The following is a 20,150-nucleotide window of genomic DNA, read 5'->3' on the forward strand; positions in this document are numbered from 1 at the left end:
TTTTATTACCCAGCTTTAAGTCAGTTCACTTCTGAGCTGCTTCGTCTGTTCTGTTTTTTACCCTCCTGCATCTGATGAACGCCACGAAAAGGTGTTAAAAGGACCTTTGTGGCACACCCCATTCCCCTCCACCCTCTCCACCCCCATCAAACTCCCAATAACAGACAGCTGAGTCTGAAACCAACCATCAGTTTTTATACAAAGAACTCATTGACATGACGGAGCTTTTACTGCAGGGAGCCAAACAGGAAGGAGGCGCTAAAAACAGCAAGAAGTGAGGATTTTCCAAAAAAAAAAAGTACAACCCATCCCCCCCAAAAAGGAACAAAAATCATCATCATCATGTCTGCTGTTAAAATCAGTCTGAGTTCCTCCTTCCCCCAGTGCATTGTGGGAGATCAGCCACACACAGTGACCTTCGACTGCTGGTCTCCATGGAAACAGCACATTAAAAGTCAGTTCATCACATGGAGTTAAAGTTGGCAGCATCTCAGAGCTCCACCTCCCAGCAGCAGTCAGTGCATGTCATCAGGAAGAGACATGGTCTCTCCCAGTACATGGAGCAGCTGGCATGTGATCTTGTTTGGAGGTTCCTTCAGTCACTGTCAGAGCCAACAGCTGATGATCCTTTCCGTTTCCTCTTTGGAGCTTTGGGCTTTGAGTCCTCCTCCTCCTGCAACAACATAACAAGATCAGAAACAGACCTGAACCAAAACAAGACTTGAACCTGTATAGAGGGGGTACATACAGAGCCGCTGCTGGATGCACTTTCTTCCTCGTTGTTGGTGGGTGGAGCGACTCCCTTCCTGGAACGAGGTGACGAGGCTGGAGCTTTACGGCGCGACTTTGGCGGCTTCGTCTGAGAGTCCTCGTATTCCTCCGCCAGGGCGAACAGATCGCTGAACCTGACAGGGAAGATGTGACGTAAACAGCAGTGTTGTGATGTAATCGTTTGTGTGTGTCTGTGGGAGTAAATGTACCTCATCTTGTGGGCCTCATCACAGCTTGCTTGGACGTGCTGCAGAGCCTGAAGTATCGGAGTCTGAGTGAAGACTGACAGAGACATACAGACATTAGCACATTCAGGTCATCAGTAATTGGTTGACAATCGAGAACTGTGTGTGAGGGTACTGACAGTTGTTCTTGGTGTTGCTCAGACTCAGTCTGAGGTTGTCCATGTGCTCCAAGATCTGTTCCAGGGTCAGCTGAGCCAGTTTACTGCTCGAACTGCGCAGACTGAAGACAGAATAACGTTAACAGAACTGACACTACAGACAAAGAAATGAGTACAGATGAACAGAGGAGGGGCATGTCCCAATTCAGGAGCTACATCCTTTAAAGGCTGCATCTGAAGGCGTACAAGGCTGCCCCAATTCGCGGTATGAAAAGGGAAACGAAACAACAAGAACATTTTTCAAAGGGGGGCCTAGCAAAAACAGTTTGGGAACCACTGACTTAATGCAGCTCAGGTTCCAATTGCTTACAGATATAAAGTATGTACATTTTTTATTTTAATTTGTGTTTTAATCCTGCGACTTACCGCACATTTGATTTCCTTTGTCTGAAAACGTTTTATATATTCTGAGGCAAGTTCATCAACAGCTGGTTTGTCCAACTACAGGGCTCAAGGCCCGGTGTCCTGCAGGTTTTAGATATCACCCAGGGTCAACACACCTGAATCAAATGATTAGTTCATTACCAGGCCTCTGGAGAACTTCAAGACATGTTGAGGAGGTAATTTAGCCATTTAAATCAGCTGTGTTGGATCAAGGACACCGGCCTTCGAGGCCTGGAATTGGACACCCCTGATCTACAGCGTTACATCATATTTTATAAGGATGTTGTGTTTTTGTATCATATAGCCACTTACTTGTGGCCTTGTGGTCTTTGAAGAACCCACTCTGCATGGGCCGAGTCCTGCAAGTGTGAAGCCCCTGATATGGGACACAGCTGAGGAGAGCCCCAAGAAGTACAGATGCAAAGAGGGGAGAGCCCCAGGCAGAACTCACAGTCCTCACCTGTTTTTTTTTATTTTTATGTCCTTATGTCATCGCCTTCAAATTGTCCTTTTTATTGTAATTTCTGTTTTTACGTTATCCTAACCTCTTCTGTCTTTTTTCTCTTTCATCTATTTGTGCCCTCATCTGTTTTTCTTTTCTTACCTGTCTTTTTTTAGAGTTTTTCCCTCAACTCAGTCTCTTTCTACGTTAGTCACTTTTTGTGGTTAACTCTCTGTGCTTACCTCTGTCTCTTGCGGGGTTGGTTGTTGTTCTTGATCAGCTGGGCCTTTATGTTTTCTGCCAGTGTGTCGTCGTATTTGGTAGCCCAGTGTCTCAGGATGCTAGTGGCGAACTGGTCTTCTGGGTGACAGGGACGACTCAGGACCATTTTCACCATCTCTTCGCTGGGCCTGTCACAAAAACATGAAGGGATGTTAACAGGGACACAGAAACACAGCTCAAATGCGGAACAGAAACACATGTGAAATGGGGTGTCTGCTATGTGTCATACTTTTCTCTGCGAAGCTGCAGCAGCAGGCAGGACAAGGCCTCAGGGTGCTCTGAACCATAAACAGAAAGGAGGGTTACAATCTTTCCTTTGCTTTGTGTCCCTGTCTATTGAGGATTTATTCACCTTTGTATTTGAGGTGCTGCAAGATGGGGATGATGGTTTCCAGGGGAATGCTGTGGGCCAGAAACAGCTGCCAGGTGCTATATTGCTCGAAGGTCTCCCACTCGAGTGACTGAACTGTGGAGATCGAGGATAAACAAGCAAATGAAGATGGACCATGGCCCGAAAAACTGAAGAGTCAAACTTTTAATCCGAGTTTCTCACTGAGGATGTTGAGCACAGAATCTTTCCGGAACATCACCAGGTTCCCCATCATCACGTGACACATCAGCTCCTGTAACTGCACACACACAAACACGCACAGATGAGACATGGTTTCCCAGCCAGAGCAGCGGGGACGCACCGATCAGGTTTATTACCTGTGTGGAGTCGATAACGGCGACGATCATGTTGAGAAGCTCGCCACTCCGCAGCGTCTCATCTGGAAACTGAACAAGAGCAGGGACCTTCATCAGAGTACTACATTTTCAGTGCTCACACACACAAACTACACCCTTTTTGGCTCCTACCTCAAAGCACACTGTGCGCTGTCGATCTTATGTGCTGCACAATAATGTTTAACATTTAGTATTTACTGTTATATTCCCATCGATCATCATGATGTTGTTTATTCTATTGCTCTCAACAGGTGATCCAGGTGATTGATATATGTATTTTTTGTCTGCTTATTTTGTTGGTTTTTGTTTTTTGCCCTTTATCCCCGTCCCTCTTCTCCACTGTTTTTTCCCCCCTCTTTCTTTCTCCCTTTTCTGTTCCTCATTCAAGTCTGTCCCGTATCTAACAAGTGAAAATAAAAAATAAAATAAACAATAAAAGGTGAATCAAATAGACCATTACGGCAAGGCTGGGATGGTTTATTTGGTAAAGTAAATCCGTTGGGCATCTTTCTTCGCCTTTAGACAATAATTCTGATGGCAAAAGAGCCAAACGGGACAGGCAAAAAAAAAAAAAAAAAGAGTACTACATTTTCACGTCACATAAAAATGTCATATTGTGATACCATTTCTATAGCGATGCCATACTTTTATGTTCCCTTGTCCCGAGACAAGCCCGGGCATGTCTGAGAACGAGTGACCCAAGACATGATGTTCCAGTTTGATGATGTTTAAGAGTTCAGTTAGTTTAATTATTGTTAAGCTGTTATGTTTTACTTTTACTGGTTAGGCTACTCTTGTACTTGTGTTTGTCTTATGCTGGGTCACTACTATCGCACTCCTCTGTTTCAGTACAGTCAAACATTAAATACAGTGTGTCCCCAACAGTGTTGGTCAAGTTACTTGAAAAAAGTAATCAGTAACTAATTACTGATTACTTCCCCAAAAAAGTAATCCGGTTACTTTACTGATTACTTATTTTCAAAAGTAATTAATTACTTAGTTACTTTTTAAAAAGACGATTTACAACCTGAATAGGTGATAAAGCGATAGATCTTTCAGCCCAATTCTACTTTTTCTACATAATCCATCACACAAAATGTAATCAAATGGAAAAGTCTCTTTTTTTAACTTGTTTTATCAGTTTTAATCTTAACTTTATGCATCAAGCAAAAATGTAATTATATGCACCATTCTCTGACTTGAATAAATTAGTTTAACATTTAAACCTATTTTCTACACATTCCAGCACATAAAATAAAATATTTTTTGTGTTTACACTCACTCTTTCAAATAGATGCAAGTAAAACACAGCAGAACATAAATAAAGTCAAAGACTCAGCGGTCCTGTTGCTCTATTTTCACCTGTAAAGCAGGCGGAGGTTTACCCTGGTGCAGGTGTGCCGCGGTCAGTTGAAGAATCCGCGAGTTTCTCTGTGAGTTTCCCATTACGTCGTTGCGCACTCGGTGCTTGTTTGGAAGTTTAGGGGTTTTTTCGCTGTAAAAAGAAGTTTTCTTCCCACGCACGATGGACGCTAATGTTTTTGTCACTTTTTATGGAATCAAACTCAAAGTAAGGTCACTACTTCCACGCTTTAAACGCTGCACGCTCATACTCTCTCCCACAATCGATATGTGATCCACTGTTGATCTGCACACAGCTGTTGTCACGAACGTCGTGCTTGCTTACGTCACTGTCATGAGACATTCTTGCAAAAAATCACGGTTTTAGTAACGCAGTAACGCAGCGTTCCTACGGGAAAGTAACGGTAATCTAATTACTGTTTTTGCAATAGTAATCCCTTACTTTACTCGTTACTTGAAAAAAGTAATCAGATTACAGTAACACGTTACTGCCCATCTCTGGTCCTCAATGACAGCAGCTCATTGGAAAAGAAGGATGGAAGTTTCAGGAGCATTTTAAAGGACATGAAGGGAAAAAATAAGTTCCTGGAAGGATGCTCTTAAATCAGTACTTCTACTGTGTGAAGATTTTCTGGCTGGTCTCTTTTTTAGAGACTTTTTGTGGTGCATGTAAGACTTGGGTAAGCCTACCTCAGAGTAAATTGAGGGTGTGAGGTAGCAGAGTAGCCGGACGTCGTCCTCCTGACAAGCCTTCATGTCCATCATCAGACAAGTGTGGAGGTCCCCAAGTGCCGTCGCCTGAGCAAATGACTCGTACAACATCATCTTCCCATTTGCTGCTTTACTGTTGACAGACACAGACATGGAGTTTAACCACGTTTCTCCTATCAACATCTGTGACAGCAGCTTTTTTGTCACACCTGCTCACCTAGCCTTCAGGTAGTACAGCAGGTGATAACCGATCTTTGGCTGCTTCTGGTAAAGTTCAGCAAGCATGTCTAGCAGAACTGAGAAACCGCTGTTGTCCTCTTGCATGGTGACAAGGTTCCTGAAGATCAGACAAACGGGTTTACAAACCGACTCCTCCAGGGACCTACAGAGAAATATAGACGGGTCATCAGAGAGAGCCAGACATGAGTCAATAAGGAGAGAGAGAAGGGGACAGAGTCAGTCTGATCTTACTCCTCTGTGATCTCCTCCGGCAGGACTTCTCCTCTGAAATGATCCTTGAACAGTTCGGCCAAACAGGAAGCCAGAGCTGACATCTGCTCTGTGTCAAAGTCCTCCTGTAGGACAGAACACAACATTGTACCAACATCTCTTAACACTGAAGCCCCGCAGCTGGCCGCACTCTTTTCTGATAAGCCACGAATTACTCATTTAACTCAACAAGATAGCTCACCTCCAGGATGAGATCCACAATCTCCTGCATCACCTCACACTGAGTCTCTGTGTCACTGCAGAGGAAGTGTTGCTGTCAGTTAACAGGAAATGACCTTGATGTAACATCTAACCTGAGGACCTGAAAAAAGACTGGACTTTCACCTGGTCTTCTGAATCTGCTGCACCTTCTCCTTCATTGTGTCATCTAATTGGTCAAGCCAGGGTGTGATATCAGCAGGCTCCTCGATCACAGCCTCTTTGATTGGATGAAATCTGAACTCCCTCTTTTTTCCTGAACAGTGATGGGAGGACAGGTGGTCAAATACTCTACTTCCTGTTTGGGGTGAATTGTTAGAAATTTATAGTAAAACTTCCAAATTATGAATTGGAAATTGAATTTATATTTATAAACTCACAGCTCATATTTCGTCCCCAAACTGGAATACCACACCAGTTAAATCCAGGATAAAACAGGTTATTCTGGTTTAAAGTAGTTTCCAAACCATTTTAAACTGTTTTATTCCAGGATACAATTTATTTCAATTAAACTTGTTTCATTGGTCCAACTTGTATTATTTTGTTTACTCCACTTTAAAATGATTTCATTCAGTTTTGTTCAGTCATTTTGACTTATTTGCATAGAAAAATATAACTGTTAAATTTAAACCCCATCATCTCTATTTCATGACTTAGTGTAGCTAGGTGGGGCTGCGATCGTAGTCCCAATCACCCCTTTACTGCAAACCGCCTCTCAATTTTACATACATCTTAGACACTGAGGGTTTTGCATGGTGCAAGCATTGACGGAAACTGCTGACAGTCTCTTGTTTGTGTTGCATTTCTCTTATTGCTTCACTTTAATAGTGAAAAACATCTTCATCAGAATTCAAACATGTATGTGCAGTTACACGTTCGCTGTAGACTGAGCAACTTCTTGTTGGCAGTTTTCAATGTCTGTATTTTGTCCAAAGTTATAATTACCAGATTCGGATCCACATTTACTTTCCTGATTCTCATTATGAGTTTTTTTAATTACTTAAATCATAGAAGGTATGCAATACTGTACAACAGATTAATGGGACAGCAGTGGAGAGCCTTCAGGACTTGCCTTAGAATCCTCTGGTTTAAAATATGTCTTCAACATTAAAGTAATCCAGTGACAGTTGTCAGTATTTCTGCTGCACAACAAACAATAACTTAATAATTAATTCAGCAAATGTTATTTTTCAAATTGTAAACAAACACAGTTTAAAACAGCATTTCTGTCATTGCCAGTGTAACTCAGTTTAACGCAATAACCTGAACAACAAAGTGACCAATCCCATTAGGACCCCGTCCTCATTTGAGCTCCGCCTACAAACTGTCAAAAGTAAATTTACTCGCATGAGCAGGATTTCTCCCTGAACGCAGGGAGCTACCAGCGAGAGCGCGAAACTGTAACAGCGCGTGCAATCAAGTCATCTGAAGTTGTTTCTCCAGGTGTTACCTTTGTTGTTGACTTCCTCCTCATCGTCACTGAAAGTTGCTTCTGTGTTGTCGTAGCAACTCTCCTCCTTGTCCAACACATGATTGTCCATCTCCATGGAAACAGACTCCTCCATCTTCACTGCATAATTGAAAAAAATAAAGTGAAAGAGAGGGAAGAGGTTAATGTTTGTGTCTACTCACCTGTGTGTGTGTGTGTGTGTGTGTGTGTGTGTGTGTGTGTGTGTGTGTGTGTGTGTGTGTGTGTGTGTGTGTTACCTTCAGTAGGAGGTGATGGTGGGCTGCAGAACTCGGGGAATCTTTCTCTGAGCATTGACCGGAGCTCTCGGTCCAGCTTTGGGTTATCAAACAGTGGAGCGAGGTGACTGAAAGAGAGATCAATAACCAATAATCAAAAATGATCCCTGTGATAGAGTGGTCAATGATCAATAAATATTGATGCCTCTTACGCCAGGACCCTCTTTTCCATAATGAAGTTTAGCGAGTTGAAGACACCCTGACGGACCTGAGACTCCAAAGGAGGGAAGAAATGAGGGATGATCTGAAGAGGGGAGAAAGCAGACCAACAATAAGAGGAGAGAAATTAAAACCTGGTAAAGTGTGTGTGTGTGTGTGTGTGTGTGTGTGTGTGTGTGTGTGTGTGTGTGTGTGTGTGTGTGTGTTACCCTGCACATGAAGTCCAACAGCGTTGCAGTGATGGCAGGATGAGGTTTCATGGAGTGATGCATCACCAGAATGGCTGGCTCTGAAACACATCATCACAGGTGAGTGCTGTTTTACCTGTCTACCTAATAACATGATGACATCATCTCTGACCAACACCACTCTGGTGTAGCCTAAATTGTGTTACCTATGTTCATGATGCTGTCCTTCTCAGGGTTGAAGAACAGCCAATCATAAAAGAGAGCCAGCTTAGCATTGGAGGCCGCCACGTTTGACTGCAGTCACACAAATCAATTGATTATTAGTTATTGACCTATAACAATTCCTGCAGATTGACAGCCTGAAACCAGATCCCCTTACCGTGCAAGTGGTTAGCAGCCAGCCAATAATAGCCCAGCGTGGCAGGATATCAGAGCTCAGGACCTCATTGGATGGATGTACTACCCCGCAGATGTAGCGAATCAGATCACAGCGTAGTGATTGGCTCTCTGCTGTGGACAGGTACTGTCTCTGAAACCAGTCCTGGTACCGTTTCTGCTGCCCAAAACGCACCTGAGCAGAGATGGAGAAAGAGTCAAAATCAACTGAGTCACAGGTGGAGAAACACCCAAATCACAGCATTTAATAACGTGGTTGAGTTGAGAGTGCGAATGGCACCTTTGTCTGACCTGTTTACCTGCTGTATTTGTTTTGTTGGAGGCTTTTGCACTGGTGAGTATGACTGTCAGGCTCTACTACACATCTGAGCTTTTAAGAAATATCACAGCTCTTCTTTTGTGTAACCTGGTGAGCCACTCTCTCAGGGCCCTATATATGCCCTTTAGCTGACCTCCTGTGAACGCAGAAGAAGGAGGGGGAAAAAGGCTGGAGTCCAGGCGATATTGGTGATGATGATTTGTTGCAATTGCCAGTGCTATTTGATCAGCATGGTGTTCCCTGATTCATCAGGATACTACATGTTTTCCTCCCTGGATGCTTTTGCAGGACCTGCTGTCTCTGTCAGGTGCTGACAGCCACCGTGCTGGAGGTGAAACGATCCTCCAGCTCCTCGCCGGACAGCACTGATAAATGCATGGTCCATCTCATCTTGAATGATCCTAATCAGACCAGAAACTTGGTTTTCTTGTCTCTGACAGAAACAGATGCTACAGATAAACCTGCAGCTAAACGGACTGTAATGGACTCTTAACTTAACTCGGCATGTGTTCAGGTCCCACTCACAGCAAGGGGCTAACACTGTTGGATCTTTCAGCTGCCTTTGACACAGTAGATTGTGGTATCCTGAGTGACAGCCTGCAATTGTGGGTGGACATCTCTGAGTCAGTTCTGGGTTTGTTCTCTTTCTGTCTCTCTCACAGGAGTTTATTTTCCTAATTTTCCCACTTTACCTTGTGATGTGTCCCAAGGTTTGATCTTAGGGCTCGTGTTGCTTTTCCTGTATATGCTTACACGGGGACACATCTGAATGATTTTGAAGGCATCTTAAAGCATTGTTACGTAGATGAAATCCAGATGACATGCAGTTCAGAACCCAGAATTTAGCCAAGGTCTGTCTCCTTAAGAGCTCTCTCGTGTCTGTGAACTACTACATCATTACATAACTATTACACCTCTGAGGTCACCTGATCAGTGCTTGTCCAGTTTAAAGCCAAAACGAGACTGAGCTTTTCAGATTTTGAATTCCATATTGTGGTACTAAAAGATCTGGTGGTGATAGTTTCAGTCATTGTGTACTACTTATAAGGTTGGGGAATCCTGCAGTCAGGTGAGACTTGAGAATGAGTGAAGAAGCATTTCTCCCACTGAAAACGTTATGCCCAGATGAACAGAATCAACTTCTGAAAATTAGTTATGTGGAGAACCACTCTAACATAATTAAATACAGAGTGGTACCCTCTTCTTAAAGATCATTACATTTATGAGGTAAAAGAGGCTTTACCCTGGAGGTCATGAACAGTAGTTTGGTCTCCATGTCTGGTGTGAGTCGACAGGCCAGAAACTTCCTGGAGGTCCGAGCCGTCAGTAGTTGGAGGACACCCGTGAACTGAGGGCTCAGGACTTGAGGATTGTGCAGCAGGTCTCTCCACAGCAGCTCCATCTCTGGGATCCGAGCAACATTTTGCAGCAGACGAACCAGATCTCTGCCGATGATTAGACAATCCATGAACTACAGACAGAGAGAGGTCATCAGTGTAAAGAGAAGGCGTTAAATACATAACAGACCACACCATACTTCCTTCCTCTCCTTATTACCTTCTCCCTCAGCATGCTGATGCAGAAGTCCACTTCTTTCTGGCGCAGAGGCAGCAAGTTCGGAGCTCCGTGGTCCACAATCAGGCGAAGGTAAGTGTAGACTGACATCGCTATGAGCATCCCACTCTTCAATACCCACTCTCTGGAGAGACACAAATAATCAGCTGCTGCACTATAAAAACCCACTCTGGGCTCTAACAGAGACAGAAAAAAGCAGCTGATACTACTGTCTGAAAAAAACAGTGAATCATACTTCTGCTCGAGCAGGATGTCCAGGACACTCTCAGCCAGCCACAGGTTTTTGGTGGAGATGTCTCCGCCTGTGCAGAGAGAACAGTGACATTACAGTCAGAGCGAGTGGTGACAGGATTCGTGGTTTCAGCTCAGGTAAAAATCCAAGTGTCTCACCTGCAATCTGTTTCAGCAGTGTCATGATGACGCCATCAGCTCCCATCACGCCACTCTTCACCAGCTCTCTGACCAGCCACACTAGCTGCACACACACCAGCACTTCATTAGTAGTAACCACCACAGTCAGGTTCAGGTGAGATCCCACATTTAAGACCAGGACCTGAGGAGGGACGCTGCTGTCCTGTCCTCTCAGGACCTAACCTGGTCTGCCTCTGTTCCTTCACAATGGTAAACACAGGTCCCTGCTACCCAAAACACTTGTATATAACTGTGTGCAGTTATCTTTGTGTTGTGTGTGTGTGTGGTGTGTGTGTGTGTGTGTGTGTGTGGTGTGTGTGTGTGTGCGTGTGTGTCTCCACCTGTATTGGTTTACCTGTGTTCGGGGGACGTCTTGCAGTTTCAGGAACTTCTCCATCAAGATCTGGTTGATTTTAACCAGGACAACGTTCATCCCATCTCTGTTGACCAGTGCCAGGTCTCTGTAACACTATCACCACACATAGTGATGTTATTGTAATGTCAGAGTCGCATCAGACATTACCCACAATGCTGCAGAAACTCACCCTCTGGGCCTGAGCCGGCTCTGTGAGGACCAGTGTGAAGAGACCCAAACACACCTCCTCATGCTGTTGCTGACCTTTACATGCCTACAGAACAGGTAAAACAGGAAGTTAGACACAAATTACAAAAATATAGTCTTTTCATTTTCAGGTCTCAGAAAATCAGGAAGGTGTCTGGTTCCAGCTGTTAAACACAGAGTAGACTGAATGAAGTGATTCAGAATTGGAGCACATTAGAGAGACTAGAGATTAGATGTTTCCAGCTCTGACATTCAGAAGTATTTGGACAAGGACACATTTTTGTAGTTTAGTCTCTGCACACTACCACACTGAATTTCAAATCAAACTCTCTGCTTTAGTTAAAGGAGTATAATAAAAATATTGCAATAAGGAATTCCAGGAATTTTTTATTCACAGTTCCCTATTTTCAATTTCATGGAGAGACCTGTTCTTTTGTTATTTCATTAAGTTAATATAGATCTGGAGTTGATTCCAAGGATTGTATTTGTATTTTATAGTCACTGAAATTTTCTATATGAGGGTCAAAGAGATGTCAGTGTAAGTGAAGGAGGTCATTGTTAGGCTGAAATACCCAAATGAACCAGTCAGAGAGTAGGGCTGTGCGATATGACCAAAATCTCATATCCCGATATAAGACATCTATCGTCCGATAACGATATAAATCACAAAAATGTAACATTTTCTGTAAATTCTGTGAATCTCGGGCAGCTCGACTTGCGTGAAGTGTTTCCAGCTGCGCGTCGTGTACCTGGAGTCGAGTGTTTTAACCGATGCATGAAACGATACATTTTCAGACATAAGTTGTAACAGCCGCCGTTTTCTTTGTGAGTATTTATTACACAGCCGTAAATATTGCCGTAAACAGTTTATTTTGCGACACCACGAAACAAACGATAGCGTAAAATGAAACGATAGACGTTTTTATATAGTCATCCGATATATATCGTTATATCGAACAGCCCTATCAGAGAGAGCTAAATCTTTAGACGTATCCAACAATCTGGTTCATTCTTGAAAAGACTGAATGCACCAAGCAGCAACAACAAACCAAGACCTCAGATACATTAAAGAGCATGGTGACAGAATTATTTCCACAGATCAGAAAAACCACCATCTAACTAAGTCAGGAATAGTGTTAAGAAGGCAGGAGCATCATCAAGCATCACATTCAAGAGACAATCAAGAAACACTTTAATAACAGGAAACAAGGTTTGCACCTTGTTGAAAATCAAGAAGGTGTAAACCACTGGTGGTCTTTGCCAGATAGCATCAAACACAGCCAGCACAGTTCTGGAAAAAAAAATGAAACCAAGATGAACCTGTACCAAAACAATGGAAGAGAAAAGTTTGAAGAAGGAGAGGAACAGTTGATCTGAAGCATCCACACAATCTTTGTGGACTGCTGATAGAAGCAGCAGGATAATGTGTGGAGTGTGCAGCGCTGTACTCCCTCACATTCTCACTGATGCTGCAGAACTGATCACACTTAGCTTCACAGAGGAGCTACAACTTACAATACAACTTTATTTATGTAGCAAATTTTAAAAACCCGCAGACACCAAAGTGCTTTACAATAGAAATAGGGAAATTAAGACATGATTAAATAAAAGACCATTAACAAAGTACCACATATGTCAGCAGGTTGAAGGCACTAATTATACAGGAATAAAAGGGAGTATAAGAACAAACTTACTAAGAACAGATAACTAAAAGATAAAGTACATAGATAAAAATGGAGCCAAATGTGAAATAGGGACACTAACTAGATGGAAAAGCTAGGTTAAATAAGTGAGTTTTTAAATGAGATTTAAAAGATAGAATGGAGTCTGACGCACGGATAGCGATGGGAAGGTTGTTCCACAGGTTAGGTGCAACAAGGGCAAAAGCACGGTCACCCCTAGATTTAAGTCTAGATCTAGGCTGAACCAAGAGTAAGTGGGCTGAAGACCTGAGGGCTCGCCCAGGGACATATGGACTAAGGAGATCGACAAGATAGCTAGGGGCTAAATTATTTATAATTTTAAAGGTGAGCAACAATATTTTAAATTTGATACGATATGATGATGAGCCAAAGAAAACTCGAAAAACAAGCCAAGAATCGGTTTCAAAAATGACACTTTCGATTATTGAGAAATCTCTCTCTTGACGAGGGATGGTAAAAATGGTAAAAGGCCTGCATTTGTATAGCGCTTTTCTAGTCCCTAAGGACCCCAAAGCGCTTCACACTACATTCAGTCATCCACACATTCACACACACAGTCACACACTGGCAATGGCAAGCTACATTGTAGCCACAGCTGTCCTGGGGCGCACTGACAGAGGCGAGGCTGCCGGACACTGGCGCCACCGGGCCCTCTGACCTCCACCAGTAGGCAAACATGGGGTTAGTATCTTGCCCAAGGATATTTGGCAGCCAGGAGGGAGCCTGGGATCGAACCACCGACCTTCTGATTAGTGGCTGACCTGCTCTGCCACCTGAGCTACAGCCACCCAAAACTTAAATGGGTATCGTTTAAGTTTTATCTGATACCGGTGCCAACCCGGTACTTTTGAAACAGTGCCGGTGCCGGTAACTACAACGGTGTTTGCTAGTTTACCTTACATGCATTAATTTAATAACGTGGTTAGCCTACTCAAGGTGCAGAGAAGAACGGCTGCTGCTGCCATCATCATTCATCATCATTTATGCTACACTGGCAGGGCCAGGACTCTCCTCTTTGAGTTCTTGGGGGATGTTGGTAACTCCGGGTCGATAACAGGCACCACACCCGCAGTAGATGCGCTCGGTGTGAGATCTTGCAGCAAGCTATCAAATACGGTGCATTTCTCGGCTTTTAAAAAACGCTATGCGTCGCCAGGTGTTTCATCAGATTCGAGGTGTTACCTCCTTTGCACAGTATCACCTTAAAGCACTTGTTGCAGGCTGCTGAGTTTGCATCTTTTGATGTGAAGTACAGCCAGACTTTTAATCGCTTCGCCTTGGGCATTTTTAATCTGTAGCTCTGCTCTAAAAGAACGTACGTACCTACTATCCTTGCAAAGGTAAAATGATTGGCTAGAATCCAAAGTGTATGACATCTCAGGAAAAAAAAGCACCGAAATGTGCGCTGCTTTTCGGTCTGGTTACTACCGTTTATGTCAGAACCGGTGCCATTATGGCACCGGATACCGGTACCCATCCCTACTCTTGACTCACTGATTGACACCACTGACTGGCCAGTTGTTGACATGCAATCTGTAGACGTCATATTTTCGGATCACAGCCCACATCAGCGGCACATCATAACAAAACTAATCCACAGATTACATATCCTGCACATAACCCTAATAAGAGTCTTCAGTCATTCTTTAGTACAAACTCTGGGTTTTCAGATACTGCAGTATTGTTAGGTTTCGCCTACAAACACATCATGCCTAAATACAAGCATAGTCGTTTAATTTGGTGATTGCAGTACTATGTGTGAGTATTAAATGTAATAGTACTGAGAGGTGTGCTACGAATTGTGAAGATAAAGGCATTAGTGAGCTGAGAGGCTAAAGTCAGAGTTTTCTGTGTCATGAAACACTAAATCACCATGGTAACTGATGCTCAACACATCACCTGGTGGAGATCAGGTTATGTTCAGAGTCTGAGTTAAAAATGATGTGGATGTGCCATGTTTTCACTGATTCTTTTATTTAGCTCTCTTTTATTTGGCTTTAAAGCGTGATTTAGATTCTTTCCTGGAAAGTAAGTTTATAAATTACACCTGCTGAGTTGTACCCGCCAAATGCAGCCTGCATGTAAAGCTCCTGCAGCTCAGACTGTGCCCCAGGAAGGCTGAATGCACAAAATGTGTTTATGTTAGCTCCAAATGCTACTCCGTTTCTTCACATGGGTGGAAGTCATTAGTAGTATCAGCAGTAGTAGTACTGATGTTTCTTACGTTGGCCGTGAGTGCGTCATTGGCCTCCCTCTCTGACAGTCCATTGGTCAGTGCCTGGACGATTCCAACACAGCGCTCCAATCTCTGCAAGCAAACACAGCAATCAGTGTAAACAAGACAACAAACACTAAACACACCGACAACACAAGCACAACAAGAATCAATGCAAATACGAGAAACACAAACAGAAAATAGTAAAGATAAAAAAAAATAGCATCAACTAGTCGATCAGCTGACGGCGCCCCACAGAAAAACTGAACTTTATCAAACAGCACTCACAGTTAGCGTCTGACAAGTGAGACACTGCGCATGTCACTTTTCATATGTTCGTATGTTTACGTAGAGTTAGCATGCTAAGCTAACTGATTTGGTTTTAATGAGCCCCGCGGTTCGGTCCGCAGTCCCTCACACCGTGAACGACCACGACAGCAGAGACACAAATTCCACACCTCCGGTAGCAGTTCCGAGTCCCGCAACGTACCCTTCTGCTGAGCTAACGCTATGAGCCTGCTGCTAGCCGTGCTAACCGTCTAATAAAATGGTACCGCGGAGTCTTTATACCAAGGCTGCGCTGTCTGCCCATAAGCCCGCTCTGTCCTGGTTTAGTCTGCCTTGAGATCAGCTAAACAGCATCAACCTACCTCCTCCAGCTCGTCTTTGGCGTCCAGTGGGGTGGACACCAGGAGCCGGCCCTGCGGCTTCGCTTTCGCCGGTGCAGGCTCCATCTGCTCCCACTGCGCCTCGCCGGGCCCCGCGGAGTTGAGACGGACTGGGACTACCTGTGCTGGGGGGCGTGATGGGTGTCTGTGTCAGTATAACGGAGGATTTAGGGTCGGTGCCTTGCGGTGAGCCGCTTCGGACCTTTAATGTGTGTTTTCAGAACTTTTTCGGGGTCAGTTCGGACCGTGAGTCCCACTCTGTCCGACACCGTAACATAACGGACGTCCGCACTGAGCCAGCAGGGGGAAGAGGCGGGACCGCACACGCCGCTGACCAATCACTTCACTTACACCACAGACTGAAGTGAGCGTGGACCAATAACAGGAGCGAGAACCTGGAGCCAATCCTCGATCGCCTATACTGAAGGCCAACAGCATGGAAAGGGCTTCAGCGTGTTTATAGTGTTGTAGAGCAAATATTGAAGAACTGTAAAGTACGCAGTACTTGTCTGCTTACTGCACTTAGACTGCTGTTATACCACCTTTTGAGATACTTTTGAAGTATGTACAAAATAATAATAATTAAAAAAAAAACTGGTTTTCTTCATCCCAAATGTCAACATCTAACAAGTAAAAACCAGTAACAACATAAACTCAAAAAGAGGAATGTGAAATGGAATGTTTAAAAGATGGTAGTGAGACCTGCTGTGATGGAAGGTTTGGAGACATTGGCACTGACAAAAAGACAGCCAAACAAATGAGCTGCATGGATGACATTAATTCCTAAATGTCTCAAAACCTTTTAGAACCAAGCAGAGAAAAGATAGAAATAGTTGTTGTTGGTCCAAAAAGTCAGAGACAGAAAATTTGTTCATATTTATCATCCATTGTTGTCTGTTGGTACAACTGAGGAGGATAGTGGGATAGGAGGAAATGGAGATGATGATTCACTGTGGAGACCAGCAAAGAGAACAGTGGGAAGAAGAATAATCCAGATTTTTAACCACATTTGACTACTCTGCAGTGGGCTATTTTGGAACTATATGTGCTTTAAAATAAAGCACATATCTATTAGTTTTATTATGGACAAAACAGGGCAATATAAAGTAAAGTAAAAACAAAAAACAAAAAAATCAATCTGCACACTCTAGGAGAAAGAACTGGACCACCTGCACATTCCACTTCCAGGGTCTACTTGGCCATGAAGCTCCTGGTGCCATTTTTGAGCAGATGTTAATCACAGAGGAGATTTGGAGCTACTGAGTCGGCAGAGTGTTGGTGACTTAAACTTGGTCACTTAAACCTCACCACCCAGTGACCCACTATGTAACTTTACATGGTCTGACACTTCATGGCTGAGTTGCTGTGGTTCCTAAATGCTTCCATTTTGTAATAACAGCACTTACAGCTGATCCCAGAACATCTAGGAAGGAAGAAAGTGTATAAACTGATTTGTTACAACAGTGGTCGATTTCAAAATACTTTAGGTTTAGAAAAACTGCTGGATTGTCTAAAGGGGACTGTATTGTTTTCATAGACAAATTCATGTTAATTGATGTGGACTTGAATACATGTTACTGACATGAAAAATGATAGAACTATCTGTGTTAAGAGGTATACTCTAAAACACTTCTTCAGTAGAGAATCAGAGAAGAGAAACACACAGAACTTCTTGCTAGCAAGGGCAGCCTCCCGAACTGAGACTCGCGCTGAGAAACTGCCCCGGTCTTTATTTATACTTGAGTGGGTGCTTGTGTGTGTGTGTGTGTGTGGTGTCAGAGTGTGACCCCATAAATGACTTCCCGAAACCTGCTGGTCTCGAAGTCCAGCAGTTCATCAAACCAAAAGGCACTTAGACTAAGACAGATATAGCTACGTTAATCATACCGTAAAACAATAAGACAAGGTACGACCTCTCCCATACTCCTAGGATGTGGGGGTGAACGCCAGAACACCCTGGAATGTTACAGACCTCCTAGGATGAGACATTCTTTCAATATGCCACCAATTATATACTTCTAAACACAAATGATTACATGCAGTATTCTACCATATGCAAACTTATATCATTAAAAGATTAGAATAGAATAGAATAGAATAGAATTCAACTTTATTGTCATTGCACATGCACAGGTACAGGGCAAGGAAATGCAGTTTGCATCCATCCAGAAGTGCTTTAGTGATATAGATATATTACAATATATATTAGCAATAATATAGATATGTGAGTATATTACAGAAATGGGTCTATTATGGTATGTTATAATGTACACGGTATGAAGTATGTTGTGAATATTCTATAACTATAGGTATGTACAGGCTGTAGTGAGTACAAGCTATGTACAGGATATGAACAGGATATAAATATGAAAAACTATACAGAATATGAAATAAATAACTTTACAGAAATCTGAGATATACAGTTATACAGAAATGGGAACTATGCAAGTTGTAAACAGTTGTAAATTATACTGACTACTAAATACAATTTTCCGTTGACAATCTGAGTAGCTGCTTTCCTTTAAAAGTCATGTTGAGGAACTAATGAAGACATTGAAACCTGAGGCTCTCTTTTAGAAATCTCTGTTTAATTGGTAGGTTTCTCATTTTACCTCTAGTGATGCACAATGGTGGGTGGATCCGTATGTGTTTGCCAACTCCTGCATTTATTAATTGTCTTGCATATTTATCACACTTATATGTTTAGATCATTAAACACATTATTATATTAGACAAAGATAACCTAAGTAAATACAAAATAAAGTTAATAACTGATGATTTCATTTAGAAAGGGAAAAAATATTTCACTGTCTGACAAAGTGAAAGGCTAAAAGATCTCAAAAAACAAGTCATCATGCCACAATCAGGCACATGCCACAAACAGCTGAGAAACAAAGTCACTGACATCTATGAATCTGGAAAGGTTTACAGAGGCATATCTAAGGCTTTATAACTCGAGTGAAAAACGGTGAGAGCCATTATCCAGCTTGGAACAGTGGAAACCTTCACAGGAGTGCCTGGCTTACCAAATTTACTCCAAGAGTGGATTGACAACTCATCCAAGAGGTCACAGAAGAACCCCTAACAACACCTAAAGAACTGCAGTCTTCAGTTGTCTTGTTAAGGTCAGAGTTCATGATTCAACAATCTGTCACATCTGACATCAAACTAGCATCATAGCAACTTTAACATATGGTGGTGTGATGGTCTGGGACTGCTTTGCTGCTTCAGGATGTGGACTACATGCTGTAATTGATAAAATCATGAATTCTGTAAATACAGAAAGAAAAAAGTGCTTGCATGTATGTGTGTGAGATGTAGTATAAAGCACTTTGAGTGCTCAATTTGAGTAGAAAAGGGCTATATTAAAAACCAGTCCTTCTACCAAGTATCGAGCAAAACACCATCTTTCACAACAGCAGCTTAAAGTTACAATTCACCCTTATGGCTTGTTATATTTCACACGAGTGACCGTTCATAACCACTGGCAATGGCAGCAAACCTAGAAGCTGTAGTACTGAGAAATATTTTTGTGCTGAAATCACAGTGAACATAAAGTTTTGACACGGTACAATTAAATCCTGAAAAACTGAAATAAATCACACATTTTTAGGGATTTTGCAACCTGAGTAACCCTCATCATTCAGGCCACTCACACATGGACTCTATTCTCAGACCAAGTCCTTTGCACTCTGTCCAAGCACTTGATCCTGTAATGTGTGCCTTTGTCTTGTTTTGTATATATCCCTCTCGATAATATATATTTCTCCTGTTTGTTATTTATTCCTGCTGTCTACTTATTATATTTAATCTGGCACAGTTGGTGTGGAGAACCCATAATTTCATTGTACATGTGCAATGACAATAAAAGACTATTCTATAAACTTAAAACATGCAAAAAACAAAATCACCTGATGTGGCAAATATGACAATGGATTTATTGACAATAAAGACACACAGGTAGCAAACACAGTTTATTGTTGTATTTACACATTTTCTTCCTCGTGATTAATTTATCTTACAGTAAAACATTTGCCTATCTTTGTTTTTCTCTACAGTCTTTGGTGAAAGTTCACTCAGTCTTTTATCTGTCATCTTAAACAATGTTCTGTCCAATTAGATGGGAAGATGAGGAGGCGGGTTCTTGATGTCCTCCTGATCTTTTAGTTAGTGGCGTTCTCTCCCACCAACCAGTACGTCCTCATGCGTCCTTTCCCTTTCACTTCAATCTCTCCTCTGAGCTGCAGCTGGAAACAGCTGAACTCCTGCAGAACCTGACGAGTCGCCTCCGACACGTGAATCTTCAGAGCTGCAAAGACACAACAATGCATGACGTCACACCTGGCCGAGCAGGGGATAAAGTGCTCAAGTACAACCACAGCATGACAAATATGTAAGGTCCCAAAACCTGCAGTTCCT

At 42.7% G+C, this 20,150-nt stretch overlaps 2 protein-coding genes across 2 annotated transcripts in view; both read right to left on the reverse strand.

Annotated features, from left to right (window-relative positions):
* Window positions 1-586: 586 nt before the first annotated feature.
* Window positions 587-16,042, reverse strand: ints3 (integrator complex subunit 3). Its single transcript, XM_042228044.1, has 28 exons — window positions 15,714-16,042; window positions 15,073-15,156; window positions 11,129-11,212; window positions 10,939-11,052; window positions 10,563-10,647; window positions 10,408-10,474; window positions 10,155-10,296; window positions 9,841-10,068; window positions 8,262-8,453; window positions 8,089-8,176; window positions 7,904-7,983; window positions 7,688-7,779; window positions 7,497-7,603; window positions 7,240-7,359; window positions 5,916-6,045; window positions 5,773-5,827; window positions 5,553-5,656; window positions 5,299-5,463; window positions 5,061-5,214; window positions 2,991-3,059; window positions 2,836-2,911; window positions 2,635-2,748; window positions 2,512-2,560; window positions 2,243-2,410; window positions 1,136-1,236; window positions 981-1,053; window positions 749-905; window positions 587-673 (listed from the first exon to the last, which is right to left on the reverse strand). Exons 1-28 carry the CDS (start codon window positions 15,795-15,797, stop codon window positions 596-598), a joined length of 3,060 nt encoding a protein of 1,019 aa, XP_042083978.1. The 5' UTR covers window positions 15,798-16,042; the 3' UTR covers window positions 587-595.
* A 3,650-nt stretch (window positions 16,043-19,692) lies between these two features.
* npr1a (natriuretic peptide receptor 1a) overlaps window positions 19,693-20,150 on the reverse strand; it is a gene marked incomplete in the record, with an annotated part of 37,463 nt that continues 37,005 nt past the window's right edge. Inside the window, 1 exon segment of the mRNA XM_005940994.3 lies at window positions 19,693-20,040. Within this exon segment, the coding sequence (XP_005941056.2) occupies window positions 19,895-20,040 (146 nt within the window).

The sequence above is a fragment of the Haplochromis burtoni genome, unplaced genomic scaffold, assembly GCF_018398535.1.
Source record: "Haplochromis burtoni strain Fernald_Lab_line unplaced genomic scaffold, NCSU_Asbu1 Contig_299, whole genome shotgun sequence".
NCBI lineage: Eukaryota > Metazoa > Chordata > Actinopteri > Cichliformes > Cichlidae > Haplochromis > Haplochromis burtoni.